Source organism: Montipora foliosa, chromosome 11 (assembly GCF_036669935.1).
Source record: "Montipora foliosa isolate CH-2021 chromosome 11, ASM3666993v2, whole genome shotgun sequence".
NCBI classification, from domain to species: Eukaryota; Metazoa; Cnidaria; class Anthozoa; order Scleractinia; family Acroporidae; genus Montipora; species Montipora foliosa.
Window position 1 is genome coordinate 15187903 of NC_090879.1, and position 15000 is coordinate 15202902.

The 15000-nt window shown below is 38.3% G+C and overlaps 4 protein-coding genes across 4 annotated transcripts in view; 2 read left to right on the top strand and 2 right to left on the bottom strand.

Annotated features, from left to right (window-relative positions):
- Nucleotides 1-2478, bottom strand: part of LOC137977507 (uncharacterized) — an 18659-nt gene extending 16181 nt beyond the window's left edge. Inside the window, exons 1-4 of the mRNA XM_068824748.1 lie at nucleotides 2249-2478; nucleotides 1766-2152; nucleotides 1126-1263; nucleotides 264-337 (exon numbers count right to left, since the gene is read on the bottom strand). Coding sequence (XP_068680849.1) covers nucleotides 264-337; nucleotides 1126-1263; nucleotides 1766-2152; nucleotides 2249-2267 — 618 coding nt within the window. The 5' untranslated portion in view covers nucleotides 2268-2478. The remainder of the gene's footprint in view (nucleotides 1-263; nucleotides 338-1125; nucleotides 1264-1765; nucleotides 2153-2248) is intronic.
- Nucleotides 2474-8731, top strand: LOC137977508 (2-methoxy-6-polyprenyl-1,4-benzoquinol methylase, mitochondrial-like). Its single transcript, XM_068824749.1, has 7 exons — nucleotides 2474-2715; nucleotides 6151-6300; nucleotides 6972-7133; nucleotides 7649-7755; nucleotides 7866-7954; nucleotides 8234-8345; nucleotides 8604-8731. The coding sequence occupies exons 1-7, from the start codon at nucleotides 2556-2558 to the stop codon at nucleotides 8703-8705; spliced, it is 882 nt and encodes a 293-aa protein (XP_068680850.1). The 5' UTR covers nucleotides 2474-2555; the 3' UTR covers nucleotides 8706-8731.
- Nucleotides 8732-10069: 1338 nt separating this feature from the next.
- On the bottom strand, nucleotides 10070-13186 carry LOC137976736 (uncharacterized). The gene is made up of 3 exons (XM_068824085.1): nucleotides 13100-13186; nucleotides 12179-12424; nucleotides 10070-10339 (listed from the first exon to the last, which is right to left on the bottom strand). Exons 1-3 carry the CDS (start codon nucleotides 13184-13186, stop codon nucleotides 10070-10072), a joined length of 603 nt encoding a protein of 200 aa, XP_068680186.1.
- The window catches only part of LOC137977509 (serine/arginine-rich splicing factor 1-like), a 3577-nt gene continuing 1707 nt past the window's right edge, over nucleotides 13131-15000 (top strand). The window contains exons 1-2 of the mRNA XM_068824750.1: nucleotides 13131-13430; nucleotides 14773-15000. The exon at nucleotides 14773-15000 is cut by the window's right edge and continues 169 nt beyond it. Coding sequence (XP_068680851.1) covers nucleotides 13240-13430; nucleotides 14773-15000 — 419 coding nt within the window. The 5' untranslated portion in view covers nucleotides 13131-13239. The remainder of the gene's footprint in view (nucleotides 13431-14772) is intronic.

A 15000-nucleotide genomic window follows, 5' to 3' on the forward strand; every position in this document is an offset into this window, starting at 1 on the left:
CAGGTCATGGGTCAGTGTAAAGGTCATTGTGTTACAGGCATTAAATAAACAACACTGAAAGTGTCCCCTAGCCCTAATCACTCTACAAAAATGTTGTTTCAAATCTAGGGGAAACTTCTAGCTTAATGTTGTTTGTCAGTGAAGCAGGGACTTCTAGTCTTGACCTGTGGAATGTGACCTGTGTATTAGACACACCTCTTAGCTGGTTGGTTACAAAACATGATGATCTGAATTCAATGACACATTGTACGAACATATTTTACCTTGTTCCTGAGCAGTAATGTCAAGGCAGTGGTGTTATTGCAGTAGGCAGCTACATGGAGAGCGGTGGTGCTATCTAATTGAAAATCAAATAAAATTATATTTTAAGCCCCAAAGAAAGGTAGAGGTAGAGGTAAATATCGGCAATAGAAAATCCATAGGCCACAGGAATGATAGATACAAAATTTATCTGATAAACTAAATTAGGGAGATCTGTAAATGGCGTGTCCATTTGAATCCCATATAGATTGGATGTGAATAGCATATCTAACTTCTATTGTCACAGGGATAATTAGTTGTCAATATCATCTTGCTTATTAGTTCCCTTTTGGAACTTAAATTTGGAAACTAAGAAACCAGGAAGAGATGTAGCATAAGTATAAATTACGGAGTCATCTGATTCCTAACAAATTTTAATAATGTTCCAGTGAATCAACTCCAACGGAAATAAATTATTATTTAATGCTGTTGTAAAGGAGATGTTCAATTTTTTACCCATTTAACCCTTTCTCTCCTAAGAATAATTAATTCTTACAGATTTTAATCTATCTAGAGTCAGACAGTTTTACATGTATTTGTCAATAAGGGCTGGTTCAGGGATAGTAAACGATCAACTTGTAGTAACAATTCAGAATGACTTTGGCATACTTGGAAGAAATTCAAATGCCCGCAATAAAGAGAAAAACCTAAGAGCTTATTATATCCCGGATTTGCAAGAATGTTATGGTTCAGTTCCTGTTAAGATAGCCCTTATGTCTTTTTCCAAGTATGCCTGAGTCTGGCAACAAATAAATATTTTCAAAACTTAATATCTATTGGAAAAATGTGGCAGCTTGGAGTATGCAGCACTTTAAAATCTAATACCATTAGCCTGATGATTCAGATCAGAGTTGCCATTGATGAGCATTTCCAGACATTCATTATGCACAGGTGTGTTGCCATGTATGCAATACATTACAGCATTGCGCCCTAAACCATCGACTTGCTGAATAGCTTCTGAATCTGCAAGAAGGATAAACAGCAACAAAAACTAAGTTAATAATAGGTATCACAAGCCACATTAATTAGACAAGAAAGTCAACACATTTTAAGAGACTCAGAGAAGGGGATAGTCTTTCAAATTGCAAAAACAATTTGATTGGGTAATACTAAAAACAAGAAGTGCAACGTTCATGGGGAGCACATGTCCACAGGGAGTTTAAATATACAATTCCTCAAAAAAATAAGACAAACCACAGAGTGCCATCTTATAAATTTTGAATTATTGACCACAGGCCATCATAGTGTGACCATTCAAGAGGAATTTAGACATTGATCAGGGAAAATCCGTTGAGTGATGATAATAATGTAATCCCCGTTATAAAATTAATGTAAATGCAATTGGGCGAACAAATCTGCATGTCAAGTGGTCATTAAACAGAAAACAGAAAATCGTATTTAATCACCACCACCAAAAGCACGATTTCTGACATCCAAGATATCAATAATAAATTATCTCTTCAACCTTGATTTAAGATTTCGTTCAATTCCTCTGAATTCCCCGATTTTGCAGCTTGTAGGAAAGGAGGAAGAGAGGAAAATTCGTTTGTCCCAAGACTAGCGGACAGGCGTGGTGATTCCAAATTGTACCACTTCCATTCGAATTGATCATGTGTTCCACAAGCTGGTGAAACTGGACTTATCCCACCATTTAATATAAGACTTCCACTGCATGATCTGTTATTGAAACGAGGTGAAATTCCTTCGGAAAGAGATCGGCTGCGGAGCTTTTTGTAGTACTTTTGCAAATAAAATAGAACAAGGTTCATCGAATCGCGTAGTTCAGCTGTTGATTCTTCGCAGGCAAGTTTCGAAAGAAACTCTTGAATCAACCCTGCTGTTTTCTGAAAATCTGAAAAAGCAATGGAAAGGAAAGCAACCAAAATTACACATTACAGATTTTTCCAAAATCCATACACGGAAGACAACGGGGAAATACATTAATTACCACGTTTTTTTACAACCATTTCAGCAACCAACTTGCGATTTGCGCGCGGGAAAATAAATTCGGCGAGAAGATCATGATGGATTATCAAGAATCGTAAGGTATCGATTCCTATCAAACATTACTGCCCATATAAATAAAGCTCTTGAAAACGCTAAGTGACAAGTCTGTCTAACCAAGTCCAATCTTGTTAATTTTCTCAAGATGAAAACAAACTGCTGTTGCATGGCATTATGGGATAGGTCCTAAAGACTTAAGATCTGTGAACTCACGTGAAAATTCGTTACATGGATTATATGCCGAAAATATAATGCTGTCACATTTTTCAGGTTTTACTCGTTGCTTCAGATGTGGTGCTTCGAGATTATTGAACATAAGACATCAAATGTTTTCTGGCTCAAAAGTCGAGGACGGGAAAAGTACCCATTTTGGATATGAGTCAGTATCAGAAAAGGAGAAAACACAAAGAGGTAAAGTGATAAGATTAGGTGGCTCTTGACAGGTTTATGGATTTCCTACGTAGTGGAGTTGGGAACAAAATAATTAAAGTTTGAGCTAAACAATTGTCATACTTGAAACCGAGATTAAGTTGAGAAGGGAATGGAGGTATGAGGGAATGTATTAATATTATTATTGGTTATAAACTATTAAGATATTCTATTAGTATAGTTGCCATGGCAGCACAAACTGCAGTCTAGGTGGTATCATAAAATAAACATATCTTTATTTTTTTAAATTAGCTGTTCTGTATATTTACATGCAGAGTTTAGCCAATGCTTTCTACAAGATAAGAGCACCTTCAGCAAGTGTAAAAGAATTTTACAAACAATTTAGGTGGGAAAATACATGATTTTTGAGAACCCCATTTCATATTTTGTTCCTAAAAGATGTTTTTAAGATGAAGAGAAATTATCTTTGTAACCTGCCTGCATAACCTGCTTGCAGGCGGTAATTTGTATTTCAGTCACCACATTGGACAGGTGAAAGTCTGAAGATCTGGGAATTGAGTGTGAAAAGAAAACTCTGAAGTTGTTCTCATCCTCTCTTTCCCCCCTTTCACTCCCCCTTCCACCATTTTGGTCACCTGGCCTAGACCTATCCTATGCTCTTTCAATATGGCGTCTGATATGTGTTTTGCAGCATACAACAACATCAACCGCCTGCAAGCAGGCTATTAACTTTGAGGCTGCAGTGTCATGTGCTAAAAATTAAACAGATTACCAGGAGGAAGCAGATTAATATGACTACTAAAAAGATTCACAATGGTTGTTCTCAATAGCCTGGATCATCCATTGAACAATGAATTTTCAAACTACTTTTGATTATTCAACTGTTGTGAACAACTTAAGTACATATGGCTTATGTTGTCTACTGCAATTTTCATCATTTTGTGGAATCTCATCTTCAAGCACAAACAACTTAACTGCGTTTTGGCTTCCATCAGTCAAACTTCCAACGCCAGTTTACCCGACACCACGTATGCCGAAATCAATATTGATGGATGGCATTATTTAACCTACCAATCAGCATCTTTGGTTCCCACTGTGCATTCTAACAATCAGACACAATGCCAATGGAAAACGATGGAATCTGTACAGATCTTTACTAAAGAATCTCTAAAAAGGTATCATAATCATGGTACATGTATTCGAGCTGTGAACTAAACAAAGACTCCAATTCATTTTCCGGAGACAGAGTCGATCTTCTCTGTGATATTTGGAAATTTGATTGATGGAAGCCAAAACACAGTTTGGCACGGCTTAGTGCTTGAAGGTGAAATTCCACTGAATTATGAAAATTGCGGTAATTGCATGTGGTCAACTTTAAATTCTTCTTAACAACTCCAAATGATTCCTTGAGAGAAAAAGTAATAATAATAATAATAATAATAATAATAATAATAATAATAGTAATAATAATAATAATTTTGGGATTTTTGTTGCTTACATCCTCCTTGATACCAAAATCCATTACTTGAATGTTGTATCCCTGATGTCCAACGTCTAATTTAGAATTCAATATCTCCATTAGAAATTTGGGTTTTTGGTTGTTTTGGTCCAAATATCACATCAAAGAACCTTCCAAAAAGCCACAATCCTTTTTAGGTTATCTTTAGAATAATAATTATAGTAATAATGAACTTTAATTGTACAATGTACAATAAGTGCCACCTGTCTTAAGCCCTCACAGTACTAAAACCAGGAACACCGGAACACCCCGGAACACCCCGGAACACCGGAACACTCCAGAACACCGGTACACTCCGGAACACCCTGGAAGTAACCCAAAACCCTCAATTTGGCTAACCCTAGGTCTAGCTAGGCCTTAAGTTGGTTTTTAGGCCTAGGGTTAACTAGCCAAATTGAGGGCTAACCCTAACTTCCAGGGTGTTCCGGAGTGTTCCGGTGTGCTAACCGTAGGCCTAAAAACCAACTTAAGGCCTAGCTAGGCCTAGGGTTAGCCAAATTGAGAATTTTGGGTTACTTCCAAGGTGTTCCGGTGTTCCTGGTTTTAGTACATGCCCTCACAGGGACACTAATTGGGGACACCATACAGAAATCAAAAATGAAATCAAATCAACTCAATATTATTGATATCAAATTGTAAGTTAGGTTTTGAGGAGAGGGGAAAATGGAGTACCCAGTGAAGAACTTCTCGGAGCAGAGTAGAGAACCTACAAACTCAGCTCACATGCAATACCAAGTCTGGGAATCAAACCCAGGCCAAGCTGGTGAGAGGTCAGAGGTCAGTCAGAGGTGAGAGCACTGACTTCTCACATCCACCTCATCCCTGCTTCCTCTGATTCCATTCCTGGGTGAGAATTATATAATTGTCAAATTCTCCACCATAACACCAGCACATAAGAAAGTTATCAAGCATTCCCATCTGAGGAGGGCATGGGAAGATTTTTTTTCTTGACACAAGCAGAACTTCCTGATGAAAACCTCTCTTCCAAAAAATGCATTATTTTGATGTCTTACTTCAACCATTAAATGAGAAATTATTGAATTTCTTGATGCCTTGTGCTTCAGCTTACCTTTGATCTTAACCTTAACTTCAGAGGGCATGTCACTTGATCAAGTGGCAATTCATGTGACCTTAAAACTTCATACTTAAAGTTCTTAACAATCTAACTACAGCATACAGGTGATCTTGAAAGTTGCAAAGTTTATCACTGTTTGATAAGCACTTAACTCTTCACTTAACTTAACTTCACTCCTAAAATAGCCACCTGTGCGCTCAAAAAGAATGTTAAATCCCTTTTACTCCTGAAATGGCAACTGGTTGATGTTGATCCGTTCACCTCCAGATGATTTTACTTGTCAACAGAGAAGACCCTAGCAGTGAAAGGGTGAAGCATTTGCAATATTTTAAAAAAAATAAGCTTGAAAAAAATCTGGGATGAGTGGGATTCGAAACCTTGACCATGCGATTGAGCTGCACTTGCCTATATGCAGTGCAATTGCATGGTTTCGGTTTCAAATTCCATTCAAGCCTGTATTTTTCAGGCTTACTAAAAAGGAAAGGAAAGGAACTTTATTTAAGTGTCTAATCTTCTAGCGCTGTAGAGCACTAATCTGGGACACTGTAAATTGAAATTAACAAGTGAACACAAATCAAATCAAATTTTGGTTTTTGAGGAAGGGGAAAACCGAAGTACCCGGAGAAAAACCTCTCGGTGCAGAATAGAGAACCACCAAACTCAACCCACATATTGATGCTGAGTCTGGGAATCGAATCCAGGCCACATTGGTGGGAGGCGAGTGCTCTCACCACTGCGCCATCACTGCACCCTCAAGCATAACAAACTGTGATGATCTTTGCAACTTTTATTAATTTTCATGTTCATTTCACATTTGAAGGATAAAACATTATCACGACATTGATTGATTGTTATTTTGTAGTTTACAGGGTGTTTGAAAATGTTGCGAGTTCTTATGACAAAATGAATGATGTAATGAGCTTTGGAATACACAGATTATGGAAAGACAGATTGATCAGAGTGCTTAACCCACCTCCTGGCACAAAACTTTTAGACGTTGCTGGTGGAACAGGTATTTCACTTCTAGATCTACTGATCTTGGTGGTCTGTTGGTTAAGACAGTAAAAGTTGGGTCAATGGTAGGCTGCAGCCTTAGCTTCTTTGCACCCAATAGGGATGGTACAGTAGTGGACTGTACTGGCCTTCCATGGATTTGTTTCATTCTTGACCCAGTGTCAGTTGTCATATGGGTTCTTTGCTGGCAAATGAGATTTTTTACTGACGTATCCTCTAAACACCATCATTGCCAGTTTCCTATGATGTTGGGCTTGGAATGGATTGCTGCCAAGTGCTTACTTCTGAATTTGGCGTGGTGACATTGAATCCCTACAAAAATGTCATTTATTGTTATAATTATTTATGTTTGATTAATTTTATCCATACACAAGGTGATATTATATTTAAGGAGCAGTCGTGGCTCAGGTGGCTAGTGTGCGGCTTTCGGAGCGAGAGTGCCCTGGTTCAATCCTCGGTGACTTAAACATCTGTTTCGACTTTCCTCTGATCGGTGTAGCTATAGCTTTAAATACCCGTAAAATGGAGCTCTGACAGAGGGAGGGGGGTAAAGGGCGCACCGTGGGCTTCTATTGATACCAGCCTCGTAGCTGAAGGAACTACCGACGTTAAATATAGTAACTTTACCTTTACCTTTATTATTTTTCTCTTGATGTGTTTTTCTCGCAGGAGATATTGCTTTCAGGTTTCTTAACCACATTGAAAATAAGAAGTTATCACGAGGCAATTTAAAAACAAGTGCTGATGATTCCTACGTCACCGTGTGTGACATTAACAAGGCTATGCTTGATGTTGGGCAGCGGAGGGCAGAGAGATTTCACCACACTTCAGGTTTGGTGACTTGATAGTTTTTCATTGCAAGTGGCATATACAAATACATACTTAATAGACCTTATTTGAGTTGAGCCTGCAGGCACATTTTCTTTTGTTTAAAACTCCATGCAAAAGAGGCCTAAGGGTCAATTTGATACAAAATGACCCCTTAGGCTTGTTTATGCGGCAAAACCACTCATAACTCCAGTAAGAACTATTTACCACTCCCCATAGGGGCTTTTCAGGGCCAATGAAACACAAGCAATGAAACGATTGAACAGAACAACTGCTACAACAACTGTTAAAAAGAAGCCCAACTGGCTGGAGGCAAACCAGTTGGCTATTTACAAAAGTAGCTGAGAAGTTTAACTTGGAACTACAAGGATCAAATTGAACATGATCAGAACGAGTCTTGAACCCGGAATTTCTGGATCTCAAGGCAAGCACTCTAACCACTGGGCTACCCAAGCACTGTAACAGTACCAAGCACTGCTTGGTACTTTAGAAATAAATTATACCATTTCACATCACAGGTATTTCATGGATTCAAGGAAATGCTGAAGAACTGCCTTTGGCAAGTGCGTCATTTGATGCCTATACCATAGCATTTGGGATACGAAACGTCACAAGAATGCAAAAGGTCTTTCCTTTTCACAAGAATAAATTCTCATTATCTGTGATGCTTATTGCAATTTTTCTGGAGTGGACAAACACTATTGTAAAAAGATTTTGTTGTCTTTTAATCATTAGGCTTTGAGTGAAGCTTACAGAGTATTAGCTCCCGGTGGAAGGTTTCTTTGTCTTGAATTTAGTGAGGTGCAAAACAGCCTCTTGGCTAGGTAGGCAGAGGTTAAGGTATTTTCTTATAGATAGGCATAAGCAAATTGTTGTTAAATTGTTTTTGTGCTACCAAAAAACGTTGTGGCAAAATCTTATTTGATCGGAATAATGAACTAAAATTTTGGACCCCAATCTTGAGAAGTATCTTTGTTTACCCTTTTAACCCATTGAGTCCTGAACCCCTCACCCCCAATGACATAAGACAGAGTAAAATCTATCTATCAAACACTCCCAGGTGTCAATGGGTTAAGACATGTTTTTCTGTGTGTTTACTGCAGGCTTTATGAGAGTTATTCTTTTGAAATGATTCCTGTTATGGGACACGTAATTGCTGGAGACTGGAAGTCCTACCAATATTTAGTAGAAAGTATCCGCCAATTTCCAAATCAGGTTTGTTGGTCAACTTTTTATGAACTTATAATAGATTATTTTTCTTTTTTTATATTGACTGACCATAGAGGTGTTCAATGGCATTCCCAGGGCATTTCCCCACCCCATCCCAGGAAAGACCCTGGGTGTTTTCTGGTGGCATAGGCAAAGCAAAAGAAATTTATTTTGCCAAATACTAAATGAACCAATTTATCACAAATCTTGGAATGTTCAATAATCTTTTTTTATGTTTGCATACATTTCTTTTTCTTGATTCAGGAGGAGTTTACGAGAATGATAGAAGATGTTGGATTCAGCAACGTGACATATGAAAACTTGAGCTTTGGAATTGCAGCAATTCACTCTGGGTTTAAATTGTAAATAAATTTAAGTAGAGATTAACTGTGGCCTGTTGTCAGCAAAGAGATGTGGAAGTGTCAGATATAGGAAGGAACAATATTGCCCTGTGCAGCTACAAAAGTGGGACCAGATGAACACTGATCAACTCAGATCAACATAAAAAAAATGATAAGGCCCAGAGAAATCACCTTAAGCTAACCTTGGTGAAATCGGTGCGAACGTCAAATAGTTTTGGCTTACTCTATCCAAGTTGATCCGGTCCAACTTTTGTACCTTGCCAAAAAAATAACCTGGTTACAATATGATCCTTGCCAGCCTTTTGCTTCAAAGACGTGAGATATTTGTCTTGGGATCTATGAAGAAGACCTCACCACATAAAAAAAGCTCTCAAATGACTTCCCCAAATTCTTCATAAGGTCAGATCTGTCACCTGCTCATTTTTCATGGAGTTTTCATTTCTCGCATAGTTTGGTTTGAGATGAATACAACTCTGTTAGACATAGCAGCCAATGGGACTCAAGTATACTTTAGCCTGTTCCAGATAGTAGGGAAAGAGAAAAAAATGCGTGGGAAAAATGAGAGGGTGCTTGGGTCGAGGCAATGCCCCCACTCGCTTTTCACGCGCAGTTTTTGTTTTCCCGACTATCTGGGAGCCTGAAACAGGTTATAGTTCAACACCCTGAAAGGTGTATCTTGCAGAAAGGGCAGGGACACACTTAAACTTCACAGTGGCAATGAAGGAATCACCCTAACAGAATAACAGGAAAGGACAAAGAAGCTCTTTATTGCTTCTTTAATTAATAAACAAAGTGAAAAATTATGTGAAAATTACTGAATAAAATATGGATTGTCTTGAATCAAATTCTTTGGCAAGTTCAAATCAATAACAGAGAGTGATATGACATATTACACCAGTCCACCCTTGCAAGTCTCCGCCGCCCCCCCTTCGTCCGTTCCTGAACCATTGAAAATACACCACAAACGTTTTGCACCAACTGATCAGGAAACGCTTAACATATCAAGCTATAAATTCGGAATATATCTCTTTTGCTTAATTCGGCAGAGTTCCACTGTAGATGTTAAAAGCCCTTAACTTCACAAATATCCTTTCACAGAACAATTCCTCGTTTTGCTTTCAGTAAATTATTTTACACTTGGTTCGGAAGTGTAACGCAATCCGATTTTAATTATTCTGTCAGCCACTTAATAATATTTGAAGACTGCTTCTTAAAATGTCATACTTTACGACCTTAGCGTGCATTGGAAAGTCATCGGGAAGATCAGCTAGCAGAAGTGTTAAATTGAATTTTTTCGTGTAAAGCACCCTGAAAGCACGCAAGCCTTTCTCTGAAATACCGATTCTTGCCCGTCCTTGTTGATTTCTTTTATCCAGACTTGAATAAAAGAACAGCTACTTGTCCAAGGTAAAAGTAAATGAAATGCTTCGTTTCGTGTGTAACATAGGATCCAAAATTCCTCCCAACAATACAATGCCAAGTTGGGTTGTACTTCTTGTCAAATTCTTTCTTTATGTAGGCGGCGATGTCTTTTTCTATGTTAAACTTTTCCATTGCTTGCGTTGCACATTCAACAGCATCTTGCTGCATATCCTCTGTCATGTCGGCATTTTTTATCACAGCTTTTCTGTCGGTCATCTGTAAAATCGAAATAAGGAAAAAAGCCCATTCGCTAAATAAGCCTAATGAAAAACGAGGCACCTCCCCATACGACCACGCCTATGTGCAAGGGTTAGACACGATGGCGGAAAAAAGATTCGCATTTCTTACCCTGTCTAAAAACAGCTTTCCGCAACTTCTACAAATCTTCGCCACTGAAATTACCTTTTCAAACAACTACCTGAAAGTCAAACAAAATCAACATTGCTTCCATGGAGTTTTATGCCGACGCCGAAGTGGAAAACAAATTGCGGACATTTCGATTGGTGCATTACAGCGGCTTATTTCGGTGGACTATATCAAACCAAGATGCACTGCGGGGTTCTTTTCCGGCTGGTACAAGTCGGAACGCCGGAATAGCTGGAATACTTAAACACGGATCTCTCGAATACTTAAACTCGGAACTCCGGAATACTTTTGACAATTGCAACACATGATGTTCGCTGCAAAAACGAAAGTACAAAATATGAACCTTTTATTTCAAAAGTATTTGACAATAGTTTTGCTTTTATTGTTTACAAAATTAAATACGGTAAGTTAGGATGCAAAGTTGCATTCAAAAGAGAAAAAATAGTTCATTTCTTAGAAGTCCTTGAAAAGAAAATTAAATTTTTAGTATGTGAACTCAACAATACAGTCAAATTATAATTTAGCTGTAACCCATTTATAAGAATCTGCTAAATCTTGCTTGGCTAAACAGGTTGTTATATTTTTGAGTATTAAAACGGCAAATTTCTGCCAGCAGTTCTTACATGCTGGTTTTTACTGTATTTCAAGCAAGCGAAAGCATTAAAACAACATTTCTCATCCATGCTTCTCTACACTAAGTTAAGGGACAAAACAGTTTTTTTTGGAGGGGGGAGGGGGGGGGACGGAAAATCTTGGGAAAAGATGTTTGCCCCCAACAGAGGGTCTTTTGGCTTCTAACTCCCCACCCTCTTGAAAATTCCAGTTTAGCTTCTTACTTTCCTTAAAACAGTTTGGCCCTTTCAGGTCTCCCTCTACCTGGGAATTTCCAATTACCCTCTGTTGGGAGGGAGGGTATGGATATTTTCTGGAACTACACAACCAGTACAGAAGTTTCATGTTTCTCTCCTTTGAATGTCTTGACAATGGGTTTCTCAAAGCCTCCTCAGCAAAAAAAAAAAATGGAAATACTCCCATTTTAATTAGGGGGCCAAGGGCACAAACTGCCACTTATCAGTCAACTAGAGGACATTTCAAAATAGCAGGAGATGCTTACACTCTAGGAGGCAGTCTGGCCAAGTGGTTAGGGCACTTGCCTTGAGATCCGGGGATCCCAAGTTCAAGACATGTTCCAACCACTCATTGGATTAGTTTGTTCCTTGGTAGTCCCTGGTTCAACTTCTCAGCTGCACATGTAAATAGCCAACCGGTTTGCCTCTTGCCAGTTAGGATTCTTAACAGTTGCTGTTGAATATTCTGTTCTGTTGTGATTGAGTTTCATTGTCCCTGAAGAGCCCCTAAGGGGAGTGGTAAATTATGTATGTACGTATGTACTGGGACTTGGATATCATAAACAGCAGAAAATAACTAAGTCAAGTATAATACATTACTTTATTAACAAGGGCTTCTGGTAAATATATTAAGCTTATATCATATAGTTCTTCATCGAAGGAAAAAACAAAAACTAACAGTCTATGAACTCTTGCGGTTTAGCTAATATATGTGTAAATTGCAAACTACTTCAACTTAAATAACTGTTATAAATAAAAAGAGCAAAAGATCACACTTTTGTAGGAAAACAGTCACTATTTTCAAGTCTTTCCTGGTTCAACCAGACTTGAAGAGAAGTACAGCAACTTGTCCCAGATAGAAATAAATGAAATGCTTGGTCTCGTGAGTAACGTAAGAGCCAAAATTTCTGCCAACAATGCAGTGCCAAGTTGGATTGTATTTCTTGTCAAATTCCTTCTTTACATAGGCAGCAATGTCTTTCTCAATATTGAATTTCTCCATTGCCTGTGTAGAAACTTCTACAGCATCTTGTTGCATGTCTTCCGACATGTCAGCATTTTTTATCACAGCTTTCCTGTCAGACATCTGAAATACAAAGTAAGAGTTTTTTGCAGCTAAGGAATGAGGAAATTGAAAAGCTAGCAACACTCCACACAACCAAACACTTTGATATTACACTGAACCCAAAGTTAGGGATAAAAAAGTTGGAATAGTTCGCTTTAAATTAATTTAAACACAAATTCAATAATATAATTGGTTGCTATGGCAACTAGACTGAAAGTACGCCAATAAACTTACACGAGGATAAGAACGTTCTTCAATTTTCAATGTCCTCGATTAGATTATTAAAGTAAAGGCAATTTTTCTTACTGTTTTGAACATTCGATCCGTAAGCTTACTGTGTAAACAACTTACAACTATCTTGTATCATACGATGGACCATCCTTTGTTCAATCTCTAAGGATTACTAATCATCCGAGAATGCAAACCTGTATATCACTAACCTTAAGATTTATCTCAGAAGAGGACCAAGCAAAGCAAGCCCAGATACCGGCAAAAAAAGCCCTTCTTCTTCCTCGTCGAGCGAGAAAATCCAAATAACCGTGGATTAGAAAAAAGAAGTTTGCTATTTCTTCTCATCTTTGATTGGTTGCATCGTACAAATGATTGAATGTGATTCGTCATCGTTCTGGTATCGTTTTCGGCGGCCTGTATCAGCCCACAACCCCTTGCTAGACAAAGCGTTTAAATCCAAATTACCGTTGGGAATCTGGGGTGAATCCCTGCTTTATTCTCTGGGGCGCCCTTAAATTGCCACTCGCATGTCGTGGTCTTTCTAGTCGCCATCTTTTCAGCATTTCCATAGTTCTTCGTCGGTTTCTTGCCTATATCACGTTTAAATGCAAGCTATGAATCGAAGCAACAACAATAACAGGCGTGTCTATGTTGGAAATTTGCCCTCCAACATAGACGAACGAGATTTGGAGGACATTTTCTACAAGTACGGCGACATTTCAGATGTAGACCTGAAGATTCCCCGTTACGGCACTGGTGGCACTCCGTTTGCCTTCGTCGAGTTTCATGACCCAAGGTGTGTTAGAGTGGAGCTTTGTGCTCCTTGTGAACTACGGTACTCTTTACCCATTGAGATGTTTTTTTTACGACGTGTAATCATCAGTGTTCGGCTTTCATATGTTGAAACGTGGTTTCGTTTTCAAAAACGCTTTGACCAAAGTTGATTTGCATTTGCAGTTGCGTCAAGATTTGACGAGCTAGCGATGCTAGCTAACTGCAAGTTTTGTCTTCCAGAAATTGTTAAACCGACTGTTTTGGCGATGTGTTGACTTCCTTCCACTATTTTATTTGAAATATTCATGTTTAGGCAATTTGCACGCAAAATTCCTGTCCAACAAAATTTGTTTTCGCAAGTCATGCAAAATTAATAAGTGATCGTTTGCGGAAAGCAGGTAGGGGTAGATAAATAGATAGTTTATTAACAACTGCATCGGAGCAATCTTTACTTATGCTATTGAGGTTTGGGATGGTGGTAACAAATATCGCCGTATTGATAAATTTATTAGAGCTTTTAAATTGGGATATACAAAAGAATTTTATTCTGTTTTGAATATTTTATCTGAAAACTTAGGATCGCCACCTTTGGGAGAAAATTAAGTCTCCCGAGCAATCCACTTCACATCACCTCCAACTAGGCATAGAGTTTTAAGAAATAGGGGTTACTCTTTCATTATACCAAGAATGAGGACTGAACGTTTTAAAAGTATTTTTATCAATAGAACTTGACTTCATTTTAGATAATTAGATATTTTTATTGAAATTTGTAAACTGAACACTTCTGTTGTTCAGTGATGTTTTTTCATGTGTATAATGAAGACTATTATTATTATTATTATTATTATTATTATTATTATTAGTTAAAGGCTGAATTACGCAATATCTCTTTGGCTTTTGGTTCGTTAGGGTGGTAAGCAGCTGCTTTATCAGGCATTTCTTTTGTTTTATGCGGAAAATATCGTAATTATGGGCAGGATGCAGATTTAAGGGAATTACGTGGATCCGCATTGGCAGATTCTGTCAGATGCCATGTGAATTCCTGTTTAAATATAAAAATTAATATGAATATGAGTGGGATAAAACTACAGCGTGGACTATTTCGACATCGCATATATAAAAGTATTTGTAGCAAGAAAGAGAACCCAGTCAAATTATCTTTTGGTGTCAAGGAGGAAAGGGAAATTTTCCAGATCCTGTTTATTTCCAGTTTCACATTTCTTTAGCTGTTAGCAATTTCTGGGGTCACTTAAAATCGAGGCACGGAAAGTACAGAAGCTCCTTAACCTCGTGTATCGGAGTAAAATCCTCTGTGTTAAGTTAATGAGCAGATTGCTTATTGTTTAATTTGTTTTCTCACACAGAGATGCTGAAGATGCTGTACGAGGCAGGGATGGATATGAATTTGATGGTCAGAGAATCCGGGTGGAGTTTCCTCATGGTGGACGCGGGGGTGGGAGATCTGGTGGAGGTGGTGGATTTGGAGGAGGTGGCGGAGGAGGTGGTGGTGGCGGTGGTGGTGGTGGAGGTGGAGGCTTTGGAAGAGGTCCACCCCCACGCCGTTCAGAATATCGTGTGTTGGTGTCTGGACT

Excerpts from the sequence above, each read along its gene's own strand:
- LOC137977508 (XM_068824749.1), top strand. The coding sequence starts at position 2,556 with ATGCTGTCACATTTTTCAGGTTTTACTCGTTGCTTCAGATGTGGTGCT. Across the intron at positions 6,301-6,971 it reads AGACGTTGCTGGTGGAACAG|GAGATATTGCTTTCAGGTTT; the intron begins GTATTTCACTTC and ends TTTTTCTCGCAG. Across the intron at positions 7,955-8,233 it reads CAAAACAGCCTCTTGGCTAG|GCTTTATGAGAGTTATTCTT; the intron begins GTAGGCAGAGGT and ends TGTTTACTGCAG.
- LOC137976736 (XM_068824085.1), bottom strand. The coding sequence starts at position 13,186 with ATGGCGACTAGAAAGACCACGACATGCGAGTGGCAATTTAAGGGCGCC. Across the intron at positions 12,425-13,099 it reads TTCACCCCAGATTCCCAACG|ATGTCTGACAGGAAAGCTGT; the intron begins GTAATTTGGATT and ends TTTGTATTTCAG. Across the intron at positions 10,340-12,178 it reads TCTATCTGGGACAAGTTGCT|ATGACCGACAGAAAAGCTGT; the intron begins GTACTTCTCTTC and ends TCGATTTTACAG.